The sequence below is a fragment of the Pezoporus wallicus genome, unplaced genomic scaffold, assembly GCF_028554395.1.
Source record: "Pezoporus wallicus isolate ANWC-B61680 ecotype Strahan unplaced genomic scaffold, APGP_CSIRO_Pwel_v1 contig_6354, whole genome shotgun sequence".
Lineage (NCBI taxonomy): Eukaryota > Metazoa > Chordata > Aves > Psittaciformes > Psittacidae > Pezoporus > Pezoporus wallicus.
In genome coordinates this window covers 1,513,346-1,540,738 of record NW_026638688.1, presented here as the reverse complement: position 1 = coordinate 1,540,738, position 27,393 = coordinate 1,513,346, and the positions used below count along the sequence as shown (strand labels likewise).

General features: G+C 46.5%; 1 protein-coding gene and 1 long non-coding RNA gene across 3 annotated transcripts in view; both read right to left on the bottom strand.

Moving 5' to 3' along the window:
- Positions 1-703: 703 nt before the first annotated feature.
- On the bottom strand, positions 704-14,817 carry LOC130600525 (serine protease inhibitor Kazal-type 5-like). The gene is made up of 13 exons (XM_057411940.1): positions 14,806-14,817; positions 14,518-14,645; positions 13,947-14,013; positions 12,137-12,264; positions 11,913-11,964; positions 9,513-9,643; positions 8,834-8,912; positions 8,277-8,344; positions 7,365-7,455; positions 4,877-5,004; positions 4,447-4,510; positions 1,376-1,428; positions 704-941 (listed from the first exon to the last, which is right to left on the bottom strand). The coding sequence occupies exons 1-12, from the start codon at positions 14,815-14,817 to the stop codon at positions 1,423-1,425; spliced, it is 954 nt and encodes a 317-aa protein (XP_057267923.1). The 3' UTR covers positions 704-941; positions 1,376-1,422.
- An 11,760-nt stretch (positions 14,818-26,577) lies between these two features.
- LOC130600506 (uncharacterized) overlaps positions 26,578-27,393 on the bottom strand; it is a 48,595-nt gene continuing 47,779 nt past the window's right edge. For both annotated transcript variants that reach the window (XR_008972473.1, XR_008972474.1), the window contains exon 3: positions 26,578-26,854. This is a non-coding gene — a long non-coding RNA (uncharacterized LOC130600506). The remainder of the gene's footprint in view (positions 26,855-27,393) is intronic.

The window sequence follows — 27,393 nt, the reverse complement described above, 5'->3', positions numbered from 1 at the left end:
TGACCAAGAAGTGCATAGTGAAGGTCCACAGGCCACCAAGATGGCTTCTGCTTAGCCAGCACTGCCTCAAGGACATCAGTACTCCTGCACCCTCAGAGCAAGAAATCCTGCTGGACAAATTCACACCTCCAGTTCCCAGAGACCTTCTCAGCTGCCTCCAGCTCCAGCTTCACCGGGGCAGGACTCCGCACACCATCCAACGTGATCCATCAAGGTATATATACTTCCACAGCTGCTCAGAACAAAGTGGTCTGGATTTCCCAGTGCCTCAGATGAGGATGCTGGAAGAGGACACTTATTGCAACAGCTAAACTGCCAGCCCAACATCTGTAGTGCTTTACAACCAGTTTTCCTCTGTGAGTTTCCAAATGTAAACCAATCAAAATCTCAAAACAACCCTCTGAGGTAGGTAAGTTATCTTTTAATAACTGTTTTACAGACAAGAAAAAAGTGCTGAAAGGGTGGTGAAGTGATTGACCCAAGACCCCACATTGATTTGGAGAGAACCTAATCCCTGGTCCCTCCTCACAAAACCCCAGACCATGCTCTTCCTCCTTGGGTCCAACATCTTCACTGAGTATTTACAGCAGCTGGTGCACCCCAGGGGCCTCTGCACTTACTTATTGCCTAAGGGACATGCAGTGTAAATCTGGAGAGGGGACTGGTGTGTCCCTCCCATGGGGCTCAGTGAAGAAAAGTGACATGAAGATGCTGAGTTATCTTTATTGTAGAAGCACGTTAAAGACACAGCGAGGCAGCAGAGACCGCGACGGCGCGCGTGGGGCAGATCTGGGAAGACACCGCTGCATCCCCACAGCCCTTTGCCCTCCACCTGAGCAAGACAGGGCCCATTGGCCGCAGATGGGGATGAAGACAGCTCTGCAGTCCTGGGGACTCGGCAGCTCTCCTGATGCTCAACATCATCTCTTCCTTTACTTGCCCTAGGGAGACAGGGGAAGACAGTTTATTACTATAGTCCCAGAAAGTGGAGGGACCTGAAAGGACTATGTGAAAACCTTAACGCTGAGGCTTCCACACTCTGTAGGGGTTCTAGGCCACCCCTGCCTCCCCATGATGGGGGACAGCAGCATGCTCCTCTGTCAGTGTCCTTCCCAATCAGCAGGGATTGGAAAACCAGAGCAGGGCAAAAGGAATGGGTAGGGCCCACCACCACAGCACTAGAATGTTTGCATGTTCCCACGGGCTCAGCCCCACCATGCCCTGGCTGTGATAAGAGGGAAAAGCACTCTGCAAGAGCCCTTTGCACCATCTCTACAGCCTGTCCAAGAACAGCAGGACACTCCAACCCTTGTGAAACACAAGCCCCAGAGGACAGACTGGACAGAAGGGAGTAAATCACTGCCAGTCTCGGTACCTTCGGTCACAGCTGATCCCTGGTGTTTGCTGGCAGTCTGAGCTCCATTACTTCTGGAAAGAAAGAGCAAAAAATAAGTCCACCCCCAAGCATGACCACTTCTGTGTGACACTTGCCAAGCATTAGTATCAGTGTGACAGCCCCTTTGGTTAGTTCAGCAGCCACATGGAGCTACAGCAGAGCCTGGCACCAGGGTAGGCAGGCTGGGTCACTGCCAGCCTAGGAAAACAAGACTGATTTCAGCCTGAAGCTAGGTGGTTTCCACACCTACTATATAACTGGGAAAGGTCCCGCTTTACACCTACTCCCCCCTTCCCCCCCCCCCCATTCCACCATCTGAAAAAGAAGCATTATGAAACAACAGGCATTGTAAGAAAACCAGGACTTGTCCACTGCAAACCTGGGAGTTGTCTGTTTGTTAAGAAACAGATTGTTTTAAAACAGAGAAACTGGATATTCCCTTTGTTCCCTGACCTGTTGACTAATTGGTGACTATGGATGGATGGATCTTAGAAAAACCTTAGAACAAATACAGGAACCGCAAGATACGCAGCATTGAAAGTGAAATGTGCTGGAAAACCCCACAATTAGTTTATCCACATGACATAGCCCTGCAGGACCTCCTGGCCAGCTAGCTTACCAACAAAGATATCTAAACCCAGGACTCAAACCTACATTTATCTTCAGTAAAGCAGAACAGGATCAAAGGAATTTGGTCATGGCACAGACCTCCCAAGGAAGGTGGTGAGCCTGAATTCTGGCCAGCCTGAGGCCCCAGGGACAGGATATCCCTGCATGCAAGGTTTTCCACCACAGCACTGTACAGATACACCCTCTGGTGTCAGATCCCTCTCAAGCCCCACTCCTCTCACCCTTTTCTACAAGCTTCCCCCCCCGAAGGCAATGTGGTCACCAGGCAGGTAGTGTGGAAATCCAGTAGGAGGTTTCCCCTCAGGAATGGATGCAGACACTGAGCTGCAAAGGGACGAGGTGACTTGGACACACATTTTGTCAGGCAACAAAATGCTCTCCATGGATAGTTTCAAAACACAACTCAAGGAAATATTACATTTTGGAGGTAACAACTTCTTATCTTCCCCCAAAGCTTAAAGAGGGGCCTTTGCATTTTCATTCTGCACATTGCAACTGTCTAAAACCATTTGTGATGCCAAAAGCACTGCTGGAGCTGGTTTCCTCTGGGTTTAAGTAGCATATATTAAGTGCCTGACTCTTCAGCAGAAAGAAGAATTCATCATATTGAAAGTGACCATGAATTTCAGCGCTGAAAATAACATTGCTCTGTTTGTCATTCAAAAGCTTCTATAAATTTCTAGTCTGATTCTTCGGGTGACATAATATACATAAGTAAAACAATCCATCGTGCATGGGGGTTTGTTTCTCTTGCCCAAAGGAAAAAGCTTATCACTTTCCCTTTTAATTGCATTCAACTCTCCTCGGAATACTTAACACAGCTACAAGCTGTCTGACTTTCAGTAAATGGCGTATTCCTCTAATTGCAAAGGCTTGAGAGCTGTAACAGCTTGATAAAACACAGAACAGCACGGAATCCCAGACCAGGCACAGTTTTGTGGGAACCCCCTCTGGTTTTCAGCTGCACAGTACGCCCAGTCTCATCTGTCTTTGGCAGCACAAGCCACAGGCTTGCATAATGCCTGGTCTCCCTGTGGCCCCAGAATACACAAGCCAACAGTGGCTCTATCACACTAAAGGCTGAAACAGAAAGGCCTCCACTATGATCACAGGCAAAATAATTTCTCTCTGCACTGCAATTTATTCAACTTTCTCAACAACAGAGAGCACTCTGCTGCTTTACAGAAGAGAGAAAGAGGAGCTGGGATGTTTACTTCCTAATGTTTTGGGGACCTGCAGGCATCCTGACAGCAAGCAGAGGAAGGCATGACGTGACCCTATGGCATGATGGTTACCCCGCAGAAAAGCTCTTTGCTGCCTACAAGCACCTTGATAGCAAACTTGTATTCAGAAGCAAAAGCTCCCATCCAAAACTTTACAGAACTTCTCTTTGGCTAGCTCAATGTTTTCATTCTCTTCGGGGAGCAATTTTCAGTATTTCCCTCAGGATTAATATTCAGTTTCTCAAGAGTTCAAGCCAATACAGAGGATGCTCCTCTCAGGGCACTGCAGGGCATCCTGCACACTCAAGAGACACAAACTGGGAAACCCTGGCAGCAAATCAAACTGCTGGAGACTGACGAGCTTCCATTGGTGGAAAGACAAAGTACAGCTGATGAATGTTTAACTCATCTGCTATGTGGGATCACACAAGATGTCAAGGCTCAAGACCTTTCCCAAAAGCGTGCCACCTAGTGAATAATTTTCATTTCCCAGCCATCTCCCTGGGTATTATTTGGGAAAAGAGCCCTTTATGGTTCACACAGTTCTGGTCTTTCTGTCCTCACCAAAGTCCCAAGAGGAAAGCCAGACGTTTTCTCAGAAATGTCACACTCCTACCATACAGCCCAGGTTATATATTAAAGCCAAGTGTGAACCTGTATTTAAACATCTGGACCACAAGCACTCCACTCTTGGGGCTCTAATGATACCATTGCAGGTGCAGGGACCAGACTGGCTTCCCGTCATGCACTTGGAGTGAGAAGTGGGGTGCTATACACAGCAAAGATGCACTTTGGTGATTTTCTCCACCTCTCAGCAACATCTCACCCCAGAAGAATTTAAAAAAAAGAAAGAAAAGAGGAGATGGAGTGCTCCAATGCTTTTGGTACAACAGAGCCCTCCCAGCCTGCAGGATGCCCCGAGCTGACCCTGACAATAGCAGTGTGCTGCACCAGGTGACTGAAGAGCAGTTGCAGACCACAGCTTTAACCTGTTGGTTCAGTAACTTGTTCATTCAATTAAGCTGTTGGTTACCCTCCCTGCAGGGTCTAGGCCTGACAACTACTTCTCATTTTTCACTCTCCATTGTGGCTCCCCGGATCAGGTCCCCACAAGCCGAGATGGTGCTGGCAGGAGAGTTTCACAAGGGGAAAGAAGAGATTGATGTTTCCCCAGCCCAGCCATGGCATGCCGCTTACCACTTCAGGAGCAGGCTTTTTGCATTCACCTCGATAGTTTACCGTGATGTAGTTTGAAGCTTTCCTGCAAAGTGAGGACAAGACATTGCTTATTATTCACTTGCAATGCCACAACACTCTGCCATCAGGATGACATTCCTCTGTGGGCTCCTTAATACTTTGATGCTACTTCCAATATGATGGCATTTATTAGTCCCCAAGCAATCTTACAATCGGGCAGAAAGGGAATAGGGGACTCTGGAAACTTGTGTATCTTAATTAGCTGTCATCAGATTAATCTCAAGCATTTTGATCTATGTTTGCTTAACAGCAAGGCACCAAGGACACACTTGATAATGAGTCATGATATATCAAAACAAACACTGTGCTGCAAAAGACACTCGGGAATGGTGGATGGCCCTGTATTACTGAAATCTCTCCGCCTACTCACATGGCAGCTGAACACAAGTCACATTCATTTTTGTATGTTTTCCCATCAGTGCCACAGACTGGTTCTGAGGATTTGCTGCAGAAAATCCTTCCACCCTTTACCCCGTGCAGAATTCGATCACAGTCCAGCTGAAGAGAGAAAGAAATCACATTTGGCGCTGGTTCACTTGCATGACCCTCCTCTATGTGACTTAAAAGCACTTACAAACCAAGCCTTTCCATGGGGCCCCTCTGCCCTGGAGCAGGTCCAGCACTCCTCCAGCAATGCCAGGCTTGTAGAAGATAGTGTCTCTTGCTGGACCGGCCAGCCAAGCTTTTAGGGACAGAGCCTGCCCCGCCTGTCACAGGCCCGCTCATCAGATTTGCCTTGCACAGAGCAGGTTTATTTCTCTCACCAGGGATCCACAAGAAGATGAGAACTGCTGCCTGACCCTAGTCCTTATCAGGGCCTTGATGCTGTTTCATCTCCAAGAACAAAGACAAAACCCATCAGCCGAAATTAAGGAAAACCCTCTCCAGCAGCCTCGCGCTGCCTGAGGGTGGTGAGACACGCAGCACAACTTCTGACACCCACTGTATGAAGAGACACAAGCAGATACGAGCAGCTATGACTAATTAAGGGTGCCCTCTTGTTTCCTCTTGAGCACGACAACGAGAACATTTAGACACAGCTTTCCTTACAAGCCACACGTGGCACAACCAGGACAAACTCCAAGAACGAAGAGCCCCTTCGGGAACCAGAAATGCCTCTCACACTTAGATGCCCATGCTACAAGCATGCCGGAATGGGTATTGGCAGAGTCATAGCAAATTTCAAACAGCAGAGGTCAGAGATACTGCAGCCTGGCACACACACATCCCCTTCCTCAGCCTGGTCACCCACCGCTGCTCCGGGTGTTGAAAAACAGACCAAGGAGGACTGACTAATGGGTTCCCATCTCTAGGAGCTACAGAACATGGTGCAACAACTGCAAATTGTGCAATCAGAACAGAAATGCATCTGAGATGGAGAGGACATTCCTCCCCCTGTCCCACCTGGAGATGCCGTATTTAGCTCAAAATGATGGCTTATCAGCAGTGCTACAGAGCAGGAAGCCCCAGAGGCAAGGAAGGTTTCAGACCAGGTGGCATAGGGAGGATGGTGATGTTGGGATGCTGTGATAGCACCTGCTAGTTAAGCATCACTTGCTAATTCCATTAATGTGTTGCTTCCTCCCTCGTCTGGGTAATTACGGATGACGTGAAAGCAGACAATGCTGACCTTTGCAGTTCTCTGCTAGATGCCTTCCTACATGCCAGACTTTGCTACCCGCAGCATGACCCGTGTGCCTGCATTACTGCCACCCCACCGCAGCCCAACACATCATCGATCCCAGCAGCCAGTGCCACTATCCCTTTGGCACTTAGGAATTCCCGTGACAAAGCCCACAGGTGGCCCTGGAAAGAGGAGAGGAGGAGATTTGCTCTCTGAATCACTTCTTGTCAATCAGGCTCATCAGCATCCACTCCTCCTCCGGTGCTACCAGGAAATACCACTAAGCGCTTAAGCACACTGGCATTGTTACACCTCATGCCTCCTCTGGAATGCACCAAAATTGCTGTACCTGCAACACCTACCAGGGTTTTTAACTCAAATATCCCTTTACTATAAGTAGTCAGTGGAAAAGGCTTCACAAAACGTTAAGGCAGTTTGTAGTAAGATCCACAAAAACACATTTTCTCTCCCTTCCAGAATGTTAATTAAAGCAGTCTATGCAAATGCTAGAGGGGTTAAAATATCAGGTAGTATTTTTAGTCATCCTAGCCCTTGACAACACCCTATAGCAGCGAGATCCACGGTTTGGTCTCCCTTTTGATGGTAACTTATTTTTACTTATTAGTTTCATATTTTCCACTTTTAGCTCTGTTGAAACTATTGCATTTTCATGGAGACAAGGGACAGCAGACACCCCCATCTTCCTCCCACATTATTCCATACACAGGCATCATCTATCACTCAGTGTTTCCCCTTTTAGCACTCCTTCCTTCTGCCAATCTTGTCCTCATCCCCTGGTCAGCTCCATCACACTGTTCTGGCCATGGCCTTTAACTCAGCACCTTTTCAGCATGAGGAGAGTGGCACTCCTCACCCCACTTTCACTACATGTGGGGCAGGCACCCAGCCTGAGGTCAAGATCAACACCCCCATAGCTGATGTACTTCCATAAGGAGCAAAGCCCAGAAGCAAAACTGGCTTAGGAGGGGCCCATATGGGCACATCCAGCCCCACTCCCTTTCCCTCTGCTTCCGTACTGTGTGATATAGGAGCTAGCATTGGCGTACAGATGATTCCACTCGTTCAAACCCTTCCAAGAAGCTTTAGGATCACAGCAAGGAGGAGCTGCTGGGAAAGGAGCTGGTAGGGACTCAGCACTAGCAGAGCAACCCATGGGAGCAGTCCCCGTTTCTGCCTATGCAGATGCCACCCGAGATGCAGGAGGTGGGATTACCAGCCGGTAGGCATCGGTGTCCCTGCTCTGTGTCTTGCGGCCAGGTGCTGTCTTGCAGTTCCTACCGCTCTGAGCTGTGTTTCCTTCTGGGCTGGAAGGGAGGAAGAGCAGAGAGACAGCTCATCACACCGCCTGTCCTGAGCAAGGGGAGCACAGTGCAAACCCACCCTCTCCACAGACTCCCACCCTCTTCACACACCCACTGACAAAGGAGAGGGTGAGAAACCCCTCAGTCACATGCTAGCAGGGAGGCAGCAGGACAAACCTTGCCCTGCGCTCAGCCCAAGTGCCTCCCCTCCCCAGGGCTCTGGCATCACTTGGTGGATGGGGAGACAAAGGAATGGCACCAGCTAAAAAGTAAGAAATCTCAGAGGTCCCCAGCAAAGGCTCCAAAAAAACAGCAGCTGGGTCCTGCTCAGGTCCAGCAGTTACAAAACAAACAGAAGTGCCTGACCAGTGCCAGAAAGCACGTGGTACACCAGGTGCTGACTCCAAGCCAGCGGGTGAGGGTGAGCCAGGGCCAGGCAGACACGTATGCTCTGCCAGGAAGCAGGGTTTGCTGAGCAAAAAGGTGTCCCAAGAGGGATTTTGAGCACCAGCAACCACTGGTGCTTCACACACAAGAAAGCTAAGGCCAAAAAGGAGCAAAGGTTGCATGAGAACATGCTTCGCTCTATGTGCCTCTTCCCCATCACCAGCTCAGCCAGTGATGTCGGGAAGAATTGCTGTACTGAGCATCAAAGACCCGTGTTCAATTCTCTACCCCAGATAGTGCGGAACCATTCTGGCTCCAGTTAGTGTCCTAACCACCTCTAGGGAAAAACATGTAGGTGGAAGGGGACAGAAACTGATGCCAGGGCTTGTGGGGTGGCTGGGGGGACAGGCTGTCATCCCAGGCACTGCTGAACTTACCCTCTACTCGATGAAAAGGGACGTCTCTCATTCATATCCTGCTGTGACCCTGAACCACCGCAGCCCTTCTGCAAAAGGGGCAGGATCACATTCAACAACCAAACACAGAAACAACTTTTACACAACTAGAGAATTCGCAAAGCTAAAGCGGCTCCTGTCCTCCCCTTCTCCTCCCAGAAGCAGAGATTTATGGGGTTGTTCTTGGAGAAACAGGTTTGATGTTTGCTCCATACCCACCCGTTGGCTTTAATACCCACCAAACATTATCATCTGAGGTCTTACAGGATTGTGGGTGCCTGAACCTGCCCTTTATCTCTCATATAGCATCACACCACTGGGAAAGTGAGAGGGGCTGTTCTGTCAAGTCCAGACATGCCCACTTCGTGTGCTTACACACAGGTTCATCCCACAGATGAGTGAGGCTTTGCAACACAACCTGTTTCTCCCCCATTGTCAGCTGGCTCCAGCCTCCTGAACGCCCAAGCTGACCATCAGGATCCCAGACTCTTACCAGCCCCATTCTCTGAGCTCAGAGCAGGCTCTGAGCTCCATCTCACCTGGCTTGTATTCCCTGAAGCTTGTTTGTTGAGCTGGCGAGTTCCACCAGACTGACCTCCTCTTTGGGCTTCCTTTTTTCTAGAAGAAGGGGAGAAAAGGAAAAGGTATTGCTATGGCAGTGTGACTGCCACCAGCACCCAAGGCTGCCCTATAAAAGCTAATGTCATGACATGAGGCACCACCTCCCCATCGCAGTCCCTGTTTCTGGTGGTCCTGTTCCTAATTCCCACCCCTAAGCCTTCTCCCTTCTCCTCACCATTCCCACTGTACGCTACATCCTGGATCCAGGTGGTTGCTTTCATATCAGGGCTGCTTCTGCATATGCTCTATGGGAGTAGGGAGAGAGCATCTGGAAGGCAAAGTACACATGTGGGAAACTCCTCAGGAGCTGCCCGTGCCCAACAGTCCCCTGGGAAAGGGTTTCCTCTCTATCAGCCTTGTTTCTCCTTCTCTGCTCCACGCTGCTTCTCACCTGCCCCTGGCCCCTTTGCGCTGAAAGGGAAGTGGGAAGAGGGGCAATGGCTGGAGCCCTACTGCCGGAACCTCTCTTGAAGGGCCACTGGGATTCAGGACTCTCTCCCAGGCATTGCTCTGGTGCAGCTTCAGAGGCAGAAACTGCAGTTTTGCTGCTGGAGGTTTCCCTCTCTGCTGTTGTGGCTCAGAGGAAGCTGTACTCACAACTTCTCAGCGCACATGAGACATTTGTTGATGTGCTGTTTGCCAGAGGAATCCCGAACAGGGTCGTTCTCCCTCGTGCAGGACAGTCGTCCACCAGCTTCAAACTGGGAGCGAAACTCACTGCAAACGTCCTGCAGAAGGAGGGCAGTGATTAGGGTACCCTGTCCTCCTTGTCTTATTGATCCAGTTCCTAGAAACGTGATATTTCCTGCCAGAAAAGTGTTGCAGCATCACAAACGCATCACAGGAGAGCCTGGGTGTGGGCAAGAGAAGAGGGTGTGCAGTAGCAGTCACTTAGTATATAAGAGAAAAGTGAGTCAGAAAAATTACGGGTCCTTCTGCCTGCACAGCACGTGTTGGGAGTTTTCTACTAATTATTATGCTCCAACTAATTATTATTCTCCTTGTTGGGCTATCCAAAGCATGCCAGTGATGTGACTGATACAGTATTGAAGTCCCTCCCACTTCTCCCAACATACTTAATACACAGCTACAGCCTATTCCCAGATTGTAGCTCAGATAATAACTTACAAAGCAAGTAGTATCCCCAAAACCAACCACGCTTTGGGCCATGTCAATCAAGAAGCAGTAGTTAAAACATAAAAGCACCATGTAAATATACCTAATAGTCCAAGAGCAGTGGGAGTCTGTTTGCAGAATGGATGATTAATTTGTTCCCTGTTCAAAATCACTGTACAGAAACCATGTTAATTTTCCCCTGTTATGTAACATGGGGCAAATGTAAACATTCAACCTCCCTAATTTCAACTGTTTCAGGCGCTGCAATAGCTGATTCCAAACAGCAAGTACAAAGGGTAAGTAACTGCATCCCACGTCCCATTTGGGTTTTTTACAGGTAGGTTTCAATACTTGTACTTTTCTGCCTGTTTTGTGTGTAGGAGAGTTTTGGTTAGATTGCAGTAAGGTCCTTAGGGGGTCACTGGCCTCATCCTTTGCTTTGCTCAGAAGTTTCCAGCATCTCATCCTCTCTGCCAGGGGAGGATTTCCCCAGGATTATGTTCTGCATCCCAGCCGGGGCATCTCAGCTTTGCCAAGACTGGACTAACCTCAGCAAAATACCCAGAGTACAAAGCCCCACAATTCCCTAGAGCCAAAAGAGCCATGAGGAGGAGAGACACAACCCCAGCACAGGATGACCCTGCTCTGGTTGTGGCCAGCAGCCACCTTACATTGCTCCCATCAGAAATAACTGTTGCACCCCAATTCACCTGAGACCCTCACTGCTTCTTCCCATCACCAGCCTGTACTCACATTCCTGTGCAGCTCAAGCAATGCTTTCCCTCCCCAACAAGCCCATGAAAACTCTCCCAGCCCCTCTGTGCCTTATTCCCTGTGACAAACCCAGCTCTGCACCCCAATCCTCTGCCTCTAAAACAGCTCTGCCTTCCCCTAATAGCCTCCCTCAGTCTTCCTTTAAATTAGCATATATGGAGCTCTCTTAGTTTCCTGACCTCTGCTGCAAAAACCTTGCTGCGTACATCCAAGACTTGCCTTTGCCTTTTTCATGGTGTGCCGTGTGCCTGACCCACTAATAAACGCAGGGCTTTCTTATCCTTTGTCACTTCTAAGTGACAAGCAGGAATTCTTGTTAATCACTGACTCTGTGATCTCCCAGTTATTACATTTTATCCTGTTTCTATTACTCCAGGCCTCAGCGCTATCCAATTAGTCTTGAGTGATCTGCTGATCCTCTTTGCTGATGCTGCCTCCCAGCTTTGTCATCAGCAGATTTCACTTACACTTCCAAAAGTCATTAGGAAAAGCACTGAAACAGGATTATGCCCAAGACTGAGGCTTAAGGAGACCACTCCAGTCCCTACCATAGGAGAAGTCGAAAGGTAAGTGTTGGAAAACAGCTTTTTCTCCCCTTACCAGGGAAACACCAGTGTGCAGGAACATGGTGGCTGCAGGGCTGTAAAGATAAGGTGACAAACGGCATCACCAAAGTTTCCAACAAGGAAAGCCGCAAGTCCATGGAGACAGCTCAGGGCTGAAATCTCCCAGAATACAAGGATCTTGTGAGCTTTGCAGGGTTCAGATTTAGAGTCTTTCTTTTTCACCTAATTAGCACCTTCAGCAGCACTGATTCTTCACCCTTGAGCCAGGTTCTAGGATAGCACAGCACACCTGGTTTCTTATTCTGATGGGATTTGCCTGTCCCTAGATCCACAGGTCAGCAGGATAAACTGTAAAGTTCAGGCACAAGTTATTCACTTGGGGGATTTGAGAATACAAACACGAAATGAGGGAAAGGAAAGTGGATCTCAAAATTAAATCAGTGGAGAAAGAGTAACTGAGTAGAATAATGTTGCCTTTTCTCTATCGTGGGTGAAAATCCAATAAAGTTTTATATTGACCTGCCTAATACTTTAATCTCACCTTATCTTCCTTTTGTCTGTTTTTAGATGACTCCTGTCCATTCTCCCGTTTGCTGGAAGAGAAGCAAGATGAGAAAGTGAATACCACAGTGCTCCAGGGAGCAAGAGGCTTTCCCCACCATCGGCTGCAGGAGAAGCAAGTGATGCCAACCACTGGCATTGGCAACAGGGTCCCTCCAGCAGCTGTTTTCTCAACAGAAAAGGCTGTGTTTTTCCTCTACTCACAACTTCTCTGCACACATGATGCATTTATTGCTGTGCTGCTTCCCAGAGGAATCACGGACAGGGTCATTTTCTCTGGTGCAGGAAAGTTTTCCTTTCTTGAACAGGTCCCGAAACTCTCGGCAGTCATCCTGTGGAAATGCCAAGAGTGTGGGTTGACACAGATACACTGACAGGGATGCATCTCCAAGAAATCCACAAAGGATTATCCACCCAACAAATTACATTTCAAACACTATTTTGTTTCCTTGAGGTGTAACTAAGTGGAAAATCGTAGTTTGCCTGATGTGTTCTCTTAAACTATAGCATGCAACATAAACCAAATGAACTAGTATGTTTAGATGAGCAGATCTGTCTTTTGCAGCCAGGGCAGCCTTATTTCTATTCCTAATAGATAAGACATGCAGGAGCCTGCCTAAAGGACCTAGGTTCTGCTCCATGTATAAAAGCTATAATTTCCCACTGAATTTTGACTGAGGAAGTCATTTTTCCCATCTCTCATGACTGAACACAGTACCAAGAATTTTAAAATCCACACACAGTAAAAAAGATGAAGCTGCAGGCATTAAAAATAAAATAAATCCTTGCACATCTGACATTCCCAGGTATTCTGGAGGAAGAAGTGGGTATTTTTACCTTCCACTTAACATGACATTATGTGTTATGTGAAGCAAAGCACTCCATTTCACCAGAGGCTTTTGCAGCAAAACCTGCTTAAATGTTTAAACCTGGTCTTTGTTTTCCTCTGAACAGCTTTTCTATAACTTTCAGGGCACACAAGCAGTTTGCAGCAGAAGAAACATGCTATATGTGAAGTCTTTAGGTTCTTTTATACGGCACTTTTAAGGTTATCTGCCAAGCGTATATCCGTAATGCATTATTCCCCCCCCCAGTGTGTAGAGGAGATGGTTTGATAACTTATCCCAGCTCTGCAGATGGGGAAGTCAAGCCCAGAAAATTACTTGCCAAAAGCCAGACAGAAAATCTATGGCTGAACAAAGAAATTCAGTGTAGGTCTCTTCCTAACACTGAAAGTGTCCTTCTGCCTTCAGAATCACACTTTGCCATGTCAGGTGTTTAAAGAAAGATCTCCCTTAGGACAGCTGTGCTTTACAAAGCTTTTAAATTGTCCAGGCACACAAGAGCTAGAAAGCGACCCTGCTTAACCAGATGTGAAGAAAAAATAAATCCTGCAGCCAACACTATCTGATGGAAACCAATTCACTCCTATCTAGAATAAAAACCCAAGGCTCAAAAGACAACTCCCTCCACATAAAGACCTGCTATCTAGAAAAACAGCTATGGGTAAAAGAAACCAGCCAGGTGCATCAACAAGATAAACAAGGGACAATTAGAGTCAGCCTGCTCCCACACCCTGCCCTAGTCAGAGCTCACATACATCATCATTGCTATTAATTATTTGTCAGATGCCAATGGTGTACCTTATAAACAGGCAGGTATCCCTTTAGCCTGTGCTCTGGGTCAGACACGGACCATATATGCAATGTTAGTAATTGCCTGAAAGGGACCAGATTGCCTGTGAGGAGCCCCGAGGAGTTTTCGTTTCTTTTATGCTCATGGATGGCACAAAGCCTTGAGCTCCTTTAGACCATCTTCCAAAGGAAGAGTATATTTTCCCTGCTCCCATTACAGGCACATAGCTGGGACCTTCCCCATTGGCCAAGCCAGCATTTCCCACTTCAGACAAGGAAATGCACTCAGCAAGTGGGTCAGAGGAAGACACAATGCCACCACATTGTCCTGCTCCCAGCATGCCAATAAAACTGGCTTTAGTAGCAGCGTTTCACCTCACCTCTCCCAAGGAGTCCGCATTCCTGTTCACCTCTTCACCACTCCCTTTGTTTTTTGAGTCTTTTTCCCTGCAAGAAAGGGAGGATGAGTGACAGAGCAGCATGCAGTCTTCGAACTTAAAACCAAAATAGCTAATGTTTAAAGTCCAGTCCTGCCAACCCCACCTCCCCGTTTGCGCAAGGCAGTGGGATGGACCAGCGCTGGGACTCTGGCCCAGTGAGACCTGCCCAGAGTTTTCAGCATCTCTGCACTGGGGGCATTTTGCCATCCTTTCTCTCTGCCTAAGCTCCAGGTGTTTCCATCCTACTAAACACCATCTATGGAATCAAGAAACAAGTGTTTTCACCCTGGATTTGCTCTTCACACCCTATGTGAGGAGCTAGAGAGCGCTACTGAGGTCACAGGTTTTCTGAAGACCTACTACCTGGTCTGTCTAGCCCAGAACTATGACTTTACACCACGGACAAGAGTCCTGAGAGTGGGCTCATTGCTATGGGAGAGGAGGACGTGCTGCAGATGGGCAGTGTGGCTACCGTAGCCAGCGCACGAGCCACCGGGGAGCCGATACTCACAGCAGCCTTTGGCACATCAGGCACTTGTTGAGGTCTGCTTTTCCATCCGGGCTGCTGATGTGCTCCTTGGTGGTGGGACAGGAAAACTTCCCACTGCGCAGAAGTGACCAAATTTTCGTGCACTCATCCTGAAAAGCACAGAGGAGAGCAGTCAGTGGAGGCCCCCTGAGAGGCCATCTTGATCCTGAGAACAGTTTGTTTAAGCTTTTTTGGGTTGACTATGTGCTCTCAACACAGTTTGTTAACACCAGCCCTGGGGCTACCACACTCCTCATCCCTATCCCTCACTGCACACCACATGTGGTACAGGCAGCACCCAGAGCCCTGCTTGTGACTCCCAAGGTAAAAAAGACAAGGAGAAAGTTCAAAACATGTTGAGAGGGCCGTTATTAATGGGAAAAGGAATACATATTTAGTTTGCATGCAGCTGCAAATTGCTATCCACTGCAGGGGAGGAATCCATGTTATAAAGTTAGTCAAGAGCGGAAAATATAGCCCTAGAAGTTCCAGTGGGATGAATCTACTAGGGTGACTGAAGAGCAATTCAGGTGAAAGACTGAAGCACAGAAAAGGACAATCCTCTTAGGAAACACAGCTGCAGCAACCAATTGCCTCTTCTGCTGGGTAACCGAAATGCAGGAGAAGGAGAATCAATGAAGCATTTAGTTATTTTGGGCTACTATGTTTTCCAAAGGGTCTTTACTATGGAGAGACAAGCTTGTTTGATTAAAACATGAACAGAGCTGACTTCTCAGTCATTGGATCACATAATTTCCTGAGACTCAAAGGACTTGCCTTAATTCTTTTAATTATCAAACTAGGAAGTTATCCAGCAGAAACCCCAGCTTCTGATCAGAAACAAAATCCTGAAATATCATTAGAAATATAATATATGACATTTCTAACTTCATCTCATGAGATTTCCAGCTCAGAGCTGCTCGGGTATGTGCTCAGCATAGTGCACCAAATATACACTGTCAGCTAGAGCCATTGCTGTATTACAAAAGTATTGTCTCTCAACATGAAGAAATTCACTGCTTTTTCCACCACTGAAAAAGTGTTATGATATCTAAGATTAGCCTGCCTAAATGGCTTTGCTCAGAGCATGCATTAAGCAGTATAGCTGGCAAAACAAAAGGAGAATAAGAATAGAAAAGGTTGGACTTGCCTTAATCGAAGCTTGGCTGGCAGCATCTGCAACAGAAAAACCAACAATGAGACCATACAAAAACCTTTGAAGGGAAATTTTAAACCAAAAGCATTTAATTAAAATACTTGATGCAGTTTCCTAATCCACCCAAATAACCTCCAGATAAGAGCTAATCCAGTGCATTATTGCACACTAATAGAAAGGACTGGGCATTAGAGACTTTCTGGAACATTGCACTTTTTGTCATTCAAATGCAAAAGCACATCTATTTGTTGTGTCTTTGTGTCCTCCTTTTACTGTGTTACTTTTCTCAGGCTTAAAGTCCAAATTCCAAGGATGATTCACTGTTTATTATTATATCCCACTGCCTCAGTAGTTGCATCAACCTTACTCAAATTTTTTTGTTGCTTTATCTTCATCCCTTAAAATTGGGATACCAAAGCTAGGCCATATCATTGTTGTTTGTCTAAAACTTCAAATTCCTTTTCAAGGCCCATTCCATTTGCAGTACCTCACATAAATTGCCAAATTAATAATGAGTCAGCAGATAAGCAGCTGATATATGTTTCTTTTTACTACGCCACTTAGAGCCCGTATAATACATTTCATCCTTTCCTCTTGCATCATCTGTAGCATCACAGGAAGCCATCAAGAAATCCTCCACCAGCTCTTTTTCAACAGAAATAAGCAGTAAAGACCATTGCATCAAGCTTAAACTCCTGCTAAAATCTCTGTTGTAGGCATGCTAAAATCTCTATTGTAGACATACAAAAATGGAGTCCTTAGCAAGTGTGACAAGAAATTCCTGGCTTTCTGAATTTACCAAAAATTGCATTACACTTTTTTCAAAGTTAATCTTTTAACATAAAATTCAATCTGCTTGGAAATTTGTATTCCTCCACTTATACAACTGAGTTTGTTTGTTCTTAAGCTGCTACATCTACTAATAATAGATACTCTCACCTATCAATAGAACTTTTCACACGCAAGAGAAAACATTTTCACACACAAGAGAAAGAGCTGTTACCAAGAATGTGTTATAGCAAATCAATACAAGTAGTACAGTAAGAAATTATGGTCTTCCGGTTATGTCACTATGCTTTTTAAAGAACGAGGGCTCTCTAATCCGGTGTCTCACTGCCTTTATGGGAGCTCCCACGCTGTGTCCTCTGCTAGTCCCACATTTCAGCACAGAGAACATCAGAAGTTACTAACCTGAGAAGAAGCAGAAAAATGCCAGAGCAAGGACCACCGAGGCACCTTCTATTTTCATGGTGAGGGTGGCAGCTGTTTGCCTACGTTGACTCTATTAGTGCATTGCTCAATGAAACCCAAAGAAAGGGCTCAGGTCAGATCACATATATATAGATGACCAGATTCTCCGCCTTCATTATGACATAATCTTCCCAAGAACCATCATTAGCTGCAAAAACCAGTTTGATGACAGTAGTTCTAAATTCTAATGATCCCATTAACACAATTAATTTCCATAAGGATGGGACATATTTGAGTCACTCCCTGTATTTTGTCAAGGTAAGAAAACTATGAATAGATTATTTTAGTTCCCCCACATAGCCAGAAGAATTCTTGCCATCTTTAGGGTGGTTCATAAGACAGAGGTACCCCAGTTGACATAACACTAATACCCTTTTTTATCTCAACAAAATAGCTGAAAGCGTTTTGCTTTGGTAACTTGGCTCCAGCAAAGAGAACAGGAAGGCAAGATCACTCAAGGCCTCTGGAAGTTAGTCTGCTTTTAATAAAACACCCCACTATGAACCTGAACAGTAAACTCAGGCAAGGTTGAAAAGCATCAAGTAAGGTGCCTTGTTGAAATTCTGAGTTTGAGGCTATAGTTCACATAGCAGCTGTGCCAACAATAAAACCATACTGCCAAATTCTCATCCCTTTCTTGTCTCTCCCTTGTCTTCAGAAGGGACCACAGTGTTATTAGTGAAAAACCTTTTCTCAGATGAGGTGGGACCTGGCAGACCATACTGCTTCAGCAGATCAGTGCTCTGAGATGGGCTGTTATTGATGCTAAAGGGTCCAGCAGTATGTAAGTAGCCCTGCTCAGCTGCCTCTCAAAGAAGAGGTAAAAACGAAGGTGTCATCCTGTGCAGGGTTTCTCAGACGACTTGAGAGAGGGAAATAAAGATGACATCAAAGTTCTGGAATGTGATTTACGTGGGAAGAAGCAATGTGCCTTGTTGTCCAGTTAAAAGAGAACTGGGAAACAGAAACCATTTGCAAGGTTTGAAACAGGTGGACAAGTGAGTCAAGCAGAGCAGAGGGATGAGGGACTCAAAGACAAGCAAGCAGGCTGCGACTGTGCACAGAGTCGGCTCAGCTCCACCTGAGGAAGAAAACATTCTTCTGCATGACATATGCATTCATCTGGACTGGTCAACACAGCTCAGCATAAATCCTTGTGATAAATTGCTGCCGTATGTTTCTCAGATCAGAATAGTTGTTAGTAGGGTCCTAATTTAGCCAAGTAAGGTCCTAATTTAGCATGTGGTCATCCCTAACATTTCTTTTTGACTCAAAATTAGACTACATGCAGGTTCACAGTGGAGATTTTGGAACAGAGAAGTAAACTGCCTATGGTTCGTGGCAGATCTGAAGAGCTGCGTGTTGCCCTGAATCATGAGATAATTTCTGTATGCGTATTTGGGCGTGGAATTAGAGGGGAGGCCAACAGGAAGAGAAGAAAACTAACCTGATATAGCATGTCTTGGTAAATCCTTGGGAGAAATTGGAAAATATCTGGAATGGGAAAGGCAAAAAATGAAATGTGCATGGTTGCTGGAAAGTGGATAGAGCTTGGAATGTGAAGGACAAAGCCAAACAATATTCTTTGTTACTGAGGCATCTTCCCATGATGTCAGCCATGAGGTAGAGTTTGGGGAAGAGAAGGTGCATTTTTTAATTGGTTTTGTTTTTAAAATTTTCTTTTCCTTCAAAACCTCTATTCCTATGGACAAGTGAAACAATCCTCTGATTCAGAACAGCTGGCTGAAGTACAGCAGGCACCAGACCTGGTCAGACTGGCCAGGTGAGAGCAGCTTCCAGCCTGGCAGTGTAGACAAAGTCAAGAAATGAGAGAGAAAGGAGACACCCAGGTCTTGACCCTAGATCAGCTCTGCAACCACCACACCTCCCTCCCATCATCTGACCACTGGAGAACACCGTCCCCTGAGATGCTCAGAATGGTCCAAACACACCTTGATACCAAAATTAGAACCATGTTCAGTACCAAATCTCAAAAAAAAACCTAAAACAAAATAGAAAGAGAATTAAGAATTTTAAATGAGAATGAATTGAAAGCTGGAGAGGGACTTTTTACAAGGACATGTAGTGACAAGGGGGAATGGCTTTAAACCGATAGAGGGGAGATTCAGATTAGATCATAAGAAGTTATTTACTCTAAGCGTGGTGGGACATTGGCACAAGGTGCTCAGAGAAGCTGTGGCTGTCCCATCCCTGGCAGTGTTCAAGGTCAGGTTGGACAGGGCTTAGAGCAACCTGGTCTAGTGGAAGGGGGTTGGAACTGGATGATCTTAAAGATCCCTTCCAACCCAAACCATTCTGATTCAAGGATTTCCCTCCCAATTATTACTGCATAGCTACAACCTCCTGAAACACTACCAACAGTATGAAATGTGATGTCAGGGGATGGGGAGACCCCTGAAAAGCCATGTGGTTTGAAGAGTTTGCTCTTGTGGGCCCAAGTTACACAAACTGAGCAGAATAATGAGGGATAGCAGCAAGGGTGTATTAATTATAAACCTTACCTGACTCACTTGATTGCCTATATTGATGGATTTACACTTTATTGATAGATTTACACAGTAACATCTCAATCCTGTACTGGAATCCAGACAGCCCATTAATTTCCATAGGAGATATGTAGAAGACAGCCTATGCTTTAGCAATGGGTTTAGTACAGCACCTTCCTAATCTTAATTAAAAAATGATGCCAAGCAGCTGAAGAGCAATATGCTACAGGGAAAAGCAGCTAAAGGCAAGAAGAGATATTCCAATGACTCTTCTGTTCATGTCAGTTAAAATTTTGGAAAACAGCATATAAATGATGCTATGCCTGGCAGGACAGCTCTCACTGGGTCCATTTTCCAACACATTCTGGTAGGAAAACAGGAAACAGGATAAAAATAATCATGGAGAAGCAACTAGGAAAATGAGAGCATAATATTAAATTTAGGCAAACTCTTGTCAGGTGGAAACTGGAGAAGTTGTGAGGAGTTCTAGGGACAAAGTCCTACAGCCACCAAGCTGGGCAGGACACAGCCACAGGGACATTCACCTCTTCCCTCTTCAGGGTCCTGAGGAGTATGGGGAGAGGAGCCCAAGAGGCAGCTAAGTGATTCACACCCCAGTTAGTGATGACCATGCTCACACTCCATTTCCTATGATGTTCCCACACTTCACTCCTTCACAGGCTGTGCCTGCACAGGGATGTGTCTGTAGATATATAAAAATAAATGAGATGCCTTGTCCACTCTGAAAACTGATTTTCTTCCCTTTAGTGGCATGGCACTGTTTTGCAGATGGGATCACCTCCTGTCTAATGGGTTTAGCATCACCTAGGGATGGTTTTGGCAAGGGAAAGCTTCCTGGCAATATAACCAGCTGGGGGCTTTGTTTTGAGAGTTGTCTTGGGGCGAGAATGGGAAAGTTGTTTGTGATTGAGGGGAGGAGGAGGTGTGTGTGTAAGGACAGTGAAGGTTTGTTTGGGTGGTTGGTTGGGTTTTATTGTTGTCGGGTTTTTGTTAGCTTTCCATTGTTTGAATGCCAGTCTCCAGGCTGCCCTTAATGCTCAAAGGCATGAACTTATGCAGCCCCATTCTTACCCTAGAGGAAGGCAGCATTTTGGGTCAGGTATCCAAAGCCACCACAGCAGGACAAAACAAACTCTGATAAGCATCTGCAGCCCGAATTTTACCTACTTTGGCACTGCTGTGAGGGGGTATGCGGGGGTGGCCAGGGACAGCCCCCTTTCACAGCACTGTCTTTTCTCCCACTGGAAAACACACACCTCTGCACTCACTGCTGTGACTTCAGTATTATCAACATAATTCAGCAGGCAAATGGGACTTTACCAGGCATCACTGTTGGGTCCTTAGACCAGACTGGGAAAGCAACACATGCTTGTCTCTGTGCTGCTAGCACAGCTCACTCTTCCTCCTGCCCACCAGCCAAGCTCACACCACCACAACCTTCGCAGCACCTGCTCTCAAGTGATGCCATCTCTCCAGGTGTCCCGTTCACACAAGCACAGACAGCCTTCAAGACTGTCCCATGGCCTGCTCTCCTTTCTCAGGGAATTAAACTCCTTCATACCCAGTGGAAAGTAACACTAGTAGGAAAACTAAATCACATGTATTTCCAATAAAACCACAGACATGCCTATATTCCCACCATAGTTGTCCTTTCCTGTCCTGATTGACACACTTGTTACTTCCCTGCCATCTCTTCCCTCTCAGAGGAACCCCATCACCACCACTGCTTAACGCTTGATTTCTGAAACACTGAAACTTCTTTTTCAACTGACCACTACACCTCTCTCACAATCCAGAGATTCTCAGGGCTAAAAGAGAAGAGGAATAGTTGTTCAGCCTGTTTAACAAAGGAAACCCAGACTAGATGGTATTTGGCTTCACAGCCAGAGACCAGAGCTCTCAACTTCATCAGCGTTTCATGAGTTACACCTCCAAAGTGAGACATTTCAAAATGCAAGGACTAAAGTCACCCATTTTTAATCAGTTTCTGAACATTATTACACTTCAGGTTCGGAGCCAGCACCCCCTTGCAGCTCACTTTGGGCAGCTGTCAAATAAGAAATATCAAGGGTATATAACTGTGCTGTCAGAGTTGTGGTTTAACCCCAACCAGGAACCATGCACCACCCAGATGCTCACTCACTCCTTCCTGGTGGGATGGGGGAGAGAACTGAAAGAGTAAGAAGTAAGAGTGAGAAAACTCGTGGGTTGAGATGACAGTTTAATAAGTAAGGCAAAAGCCGCGCACACAAGCAAAGCAAAACAAAACAAGAAATTCATTCACCACTTCTCATCACAGGTAGGTGTTCAGCCACCTCCAGGAAAGGAGTGATCCATCACACATAGCAGTGATTTAGGAAGACAAACGCCATCGCTCAGAACATCCTCCCCTTCTTCCTGCAGCTCTGTATGCTGAACATGATGCTCTATGGTATGGTATATCCCTTGGATCAGTTGGGGTCAGCCATCCTGGCTGGGTCCCCTCCCAATTCTTTGTGCAACCCCAGCCTCCTCATTGAAAAGGCCTTGACTCTGTGCAAGCATTGCTCAATAGCTAAAACACCCCATCCCCAAATTATCAGCACTGTTTCCAGCACAAACCCAAAACTCAGCCCCATAAGCTATTATGAAGAAAATTATCTCAGGCAAAAATCAGCACACACATTAACACTGTAAGCTAACTTAGCTTTTTGGGCTCCACCTGCCTAAGCGCTGCCCAGAGGTCTGTTCTGCACATCTTCAGGATTCATCTCTGTTAGCAAACAGATGATTTCAAGCCTCCCACAGACACCCAGTTATGCACCCACCATGGGTTACACAGCTGCAAGAAGAACTACAAATCTCACTGATCTCCTCCGAGTAGTCTGGGAGGCACTTCATCCATGTAAAAACATGGCATCCGTTCCACGCAAGAACAAGGTTTATGACAGTGGACAAGCACTTCTGTGACCAAAGCCCAGCTGCTGAACATCCAGCCACTTGATGGAAATGAGTTGGAGTCTCTAGACTGCAACTGTTCCAGAGCTCCCTTGTTTGTACCCGCTATTGCTGCAGCTCTGGTGAGTGCTGCCCAGATCTCCAGGGAAACAAGTCTTGGTCAAGCTGAAGTACCACTGCCACTGATCAAGGTCTACACCATGGTCCTTTCCCTCCAGCCAGGATGAGCCTCCTGAGCTCTAACAAGAATTCCACCGGCCTGACCCAGTGACAAGCCCATCCCAAGAGGCTGCTCGTTTCCCACCGTCGTGTTGGGAATACAACCCAGCTCACCAGCACAGGAGCTGGCTCTTCACGCCACCTGGCTGCACCGCGGCAAATGCAAAGCGTTAACTCGCAGCATCCCGGAGCACGATTCCCTGGCGGGTGACCAAGGAGGGGGAACTGCTAGAGGCCAGGAGAGGAATGACAGGAATTCCCTGATAGCATCCACTTCTGGGAACCAGGTGCACAGCGAGCCCCATGCATCCCAGCGCCCATGGAGCCGCAGCAATAAGCATTTCAGAAACATGCCCAGAGCATGGCAACAATCTTTACTGAATAATGTATAATAATGATCTGTGTCAAGTGGACTTACTGTATCAAAAGGAAAGGAGGCAGATGAACTTAATGTGGATCAGTTGCTTTGCACAGCTTTGCACCCAATCTACCAATTTCCCCTAAATCCAGCATCTACAGCATCCTCCGGAATCAGTGTCTCTTCCCTGTCATCAGGTTTCCTCCTGCCCAAATCTACATATACCTCTGATCTAAAATCCACAAAAAGCACCTTGGGTTATGAACTGCGTTACATGACATTAGTCCATCCAGCACAGAAAGTCCTGCGTCTCCTTGTCACATCTGCAATGCAAAGACAGCAATTTCTAGCATTCTGTACTTGAAGTAGAGCATGGTCTCATCTTTGCAACCCTTTCAGACCATAAGCCACCATGACATGTGTCTGACTGTTCTGGACAGGCCTTTGCCCTGCTGACTTAGCTTGAACTGTGCCAGGGAGGAGGGGGAAATAAATCAGGAAGTGAGCAACAGTGAGATGTGTATGTCCAAAAGGCAGGGATGAGGCCAACTTTGGAAGATCACAATAACAGTGTGTAACACATGCCATCTTCAAAGGACTAATGAATCCTTACAAGGTTCCCCTATTATTATTTGCATTTCACAGATGGGTACACTAAGATGCAGAAGGCTGCATTATCCTCTTGGTCACACCTATTTCAGCCTATTCATCCCTGGTCTTAGACTGAAACTCATCCCTGTTGTGTGAGGGATCCTCTCACAAGTCAAAACAAAAATGCTATCTCTCAGACAGGCCTGGTACAGGAATCTATGGGCTGATCTGCACGGCACACCAGACCAACTGGTCCTATTTATCTCTCCTGGCATTGAAAACGGATCAGCTTATCAATTCTTCCCTCCCATGAGGCTGAAGGGTACACAAAGCTCTGGCTTACTGCTGAATTAGATTTATATATATATGTATATACACACATACATATACAAACATACACACTTATCTTTTTCTGTATGTGAAATATAAGACGGAGGAATCCATGGGAGAGATACATCTTAGTGTCTAACACACCATCAGGCCTCATTCCACCCACCAGTCTCAGTCTGGCCATGGAGAGGTCCCACCTTCCAGCCAGGAGCCTCCCCCAACTCAACAACTTTTACTCACAGAAGAATGCAGCTGCCTTGGGAAACTGTACTTGCTGGGGGAGAAAAGTTGCTCCCCAAGTTATAACCAAAGCCATGTGGGGCTGGGGATGCTGGAATCAGTCTCTACATTCAGAGGGAGATCCAGTGTCAAAGCAACAAGCTCACCCGGCCGACTCCAGGGAAGCAGCCTGCCATTCCTGTCAACACTTTCAGGGCATTATTTGCTTGTTGAAAAGTATTAGGCTGGAGACGGCAGGAGTTGGGTTTTGATCTACAAAAGGCCACAGCAAGTAACATCTGCACAGTGAAAGGATTTCCCATGGCAAAGCACCACGACATCCCCCAGAGCTGCAAAGGACTTGCAGCCTCAGAACGTCACCAGGATCTGTGCTTTGATGAGCCTTACCAGAGAGGCCTGATTTCACTGCAGTTAACAGTATCTGTAGCTTAGACAAGGGTAATCAAAATCTCATCATTCGGGGCATAGATTGATCGCCTGCAGGGGTTACAAAGGAATTTCACCTCGTGTGCAGCATTGCATAACCACACAGATTCTTTGTGGGTATTTTCCAGCCTCAGCTGAGCACCAGCTATGGGCCACAGATAGAAGTAAAATATGGCACACAGGCTGAAAAGCCAGAGTCATCATGCAAAAACACACAGCCCTATTGTTTGGGAACAAAGTACAATATTTTTCTGACTCTGGCTTCAAGTCACACATGGAAATAAAAGACAATGACTGTCATTGGGCTACTGAAACAGCAGAATTTCAACAGAGGAAATAAAATCTGTCCTGAGATTGTTTTCCAGTGGACAGCAAGAAGAGTGCCTGGAGAGCCTATGAACACAGTGCACTAAGGACTACAGAACAGAGAATGACCATTTTGAGTAATGCTGCCCCATCCTGTGCTGCCAGCTGGACCCTGTAAGTGCTACTCCAATGAGGAGTACTAAAACCTGCCCTCAAGTGAGCACTGAGCCCTTCCATGTCACCCAGCAACCTTCATCACCAGCCATCCCCACCTGAACAACAAGGGGCAAGAACATAGTGTTTTTCCCTCTCCAAAATTATTATTTATGTTTTATCAGTAGCAAAGGCTCCAGTGTTGGAACTGGCCGCAGGGTGTGGTGGCCCAAGTGCCAGAACCCATCGCTGCAGTAGCAGCAAGAGGCCAAAAACACGCCCCGTGTGGGTGTTGGTTGCTCCTAGATTATAGTATCACCGCACCCCGCTCCGCTAATTGCGCTGTGAAACTCTGATCTCTACCCTATCCCTGTGCCTTCAGCAGGTGCCTTCAGCCACTCGTGATCCTTCAAGGCATGAGCTGCTCCTCTGAAGATACCTATGGGAAAGACAGTATCACAAATGTCTCTGCCTTGTAGAAGGGAACTGAGAATAAGGCATTTCTGTGCATGGATGTGAAAGACCACACTGTCATTACTAGAGGCACCTGCTGCCATGGGTTGTGACTAGAACTGTATGCCAAAGGGGATAAATTCAAAAGAGAATTATCAACTTTTCACTAAAAAACAAGCAACAGCAACTGAAAGTACAGAATGCTTGCATGAGAACTACAGATTTTCCATAATCTTCTGTTTCTTCTTTCATATCTCCCAAATTTAGGAGCAAGTACACAACTGACATGAATATCTGCATTTGGTCAAAGCTCCTTATTGTTAAATTGAAAGCCACAGAATGTCTTCATACACCCATAACTATTACTTTACAGCCACTGTACACCCTTCCCCCGATGTGCTGATGATGTGGCACTACCTAGGGAAAGACTTGTCCCTTTATGCAAGAAGTAAAAAAGCTTAAACACCTTCCTATGGGAAAGGGAGGCATACCATCAAGTGGCATCATTACGTTCAATAGCATCCCTCTGGTTGCTAAAGAACAATTCAGCCTTACCAAAGATAATTGCACAGCCCTTGATGCTTCAGCAGGGAAAGGAATCACTAGAAAAGCATTAGGATTTCAGGGAATTACTTTAGGTCCAACACACTTAAAGAAAACAACTCAATTCAGTCCTTAATGCTCAGCTGTCTCCACTCACACATCAAAACCTAAGTTTCATGCAGGCATTAAATGGGTAACCCTGGAGATTGCTCCTCTACACTGTGGTCAGATACTCCAGAGTACAAGTCTGCAGTCACTAGATTCCTTGCAAGTTTGTACCTTATTTTCAGCTAATATGCTTGCTACTGAACTGACAATCCGTATGCTCTGGTGGGAGTGTTTGCCTTTTTGGCAACAGTACTAGGATACTATGGCAAATTCCAGCTAGCATGTCTTCCCTTACCTGCAAACATAAGACTTCTGACATTAATGTTCCACGACAAAGCCCTCTTTAGTATCTGACACCAGGACTTGTCTACTTAATACCTTCTAACCAGACACCAGCAGCTCTGCTCATGCTGAGTGGAGAAGAGGTTACTCCAGCTGTGCTCTGAACTGCACAAAGGCTGAAGAAACACCCCATCAACATCTGTCTACATGGCCAGTAAGCTGGGGCACACCATGCCCAGGAAACATGCTCCAAGTCCTGCCTATCCCACAGGTCCAGCCTGCCTCTGGACTTCCCTACAGGTATGGAAACATGCGTCCCAAAAAGAGTGCTAAACACTTACCAAGTGGTGATCTCCTGAGCTAAAGGCACCTTCCATCATCTTCAGCAGACATGGCTGATTGCCGTGGCTGTCCTGGCCTTTTGTTCCAGCTTTTCTTCTGGAGGAGATAAAAGAGAGGAATGAGCCATTTTCCTTCTCTACATCACCAGGGAATGCACCTACAATGCAGCTCCTCCTTTCGTCCTGCACTTCTCTGGCCTCTCACCCTCCATCACAGAGGGGGAAAGAACCCTTTCCAAAGTGTTTCTGAGTCCTTTTGGCTCTTTCATCCTGTTTGGTGCCATCTGAAGCCCCTCAGCCACTGCAAGCCATCCTCAGTCCTTTTGTTTGCTATTGAAGCACAAGCACCTCATGGGAGTTCAGCACACCTTTAACCCAACCCGTTTCCCCAAGGACTGTTATAAACCATGACTTTTCCACAGGCACTCATCCACAAACAGAGCTCTGTTATCCCAGGAATGCACTCACTACATCCTGAGGTTTACCTGGTTATTTTTAACTACCTGATCACTTGCATTTAATAACACAGTTTAACACAACACACCAGCCTATGCACCCATATTCGACTTAATAAGCATCCCATTGCAGCCGGATTGCCAGTCTAATGGTGGAGCAGGTGAGCTAACAAATGCCTAA

What these genes read in the sequence shown, in the direction of transcription:
- LOC130600525 (XM_057411940.1), bottom strand. An exon ending in CTCATGTGCGCTGAGAAGTT is followed by an intron (nt 8,913 to 9,512) that starts GTGAGTACAGCT and finishes CCCTTCTTCTAG; the next exon opens with AAAAAAGGAAGCCCAAAGAG. An exon ending in GACTTGTGTTCAGCTGCCAT is followed by an intron (nt 4,511 to 4,876) that starts GTGAGTAGGCGG and finishes CTCACTTTGCAG; the next exon opens with GAAAGCTTCAAACTACATCA.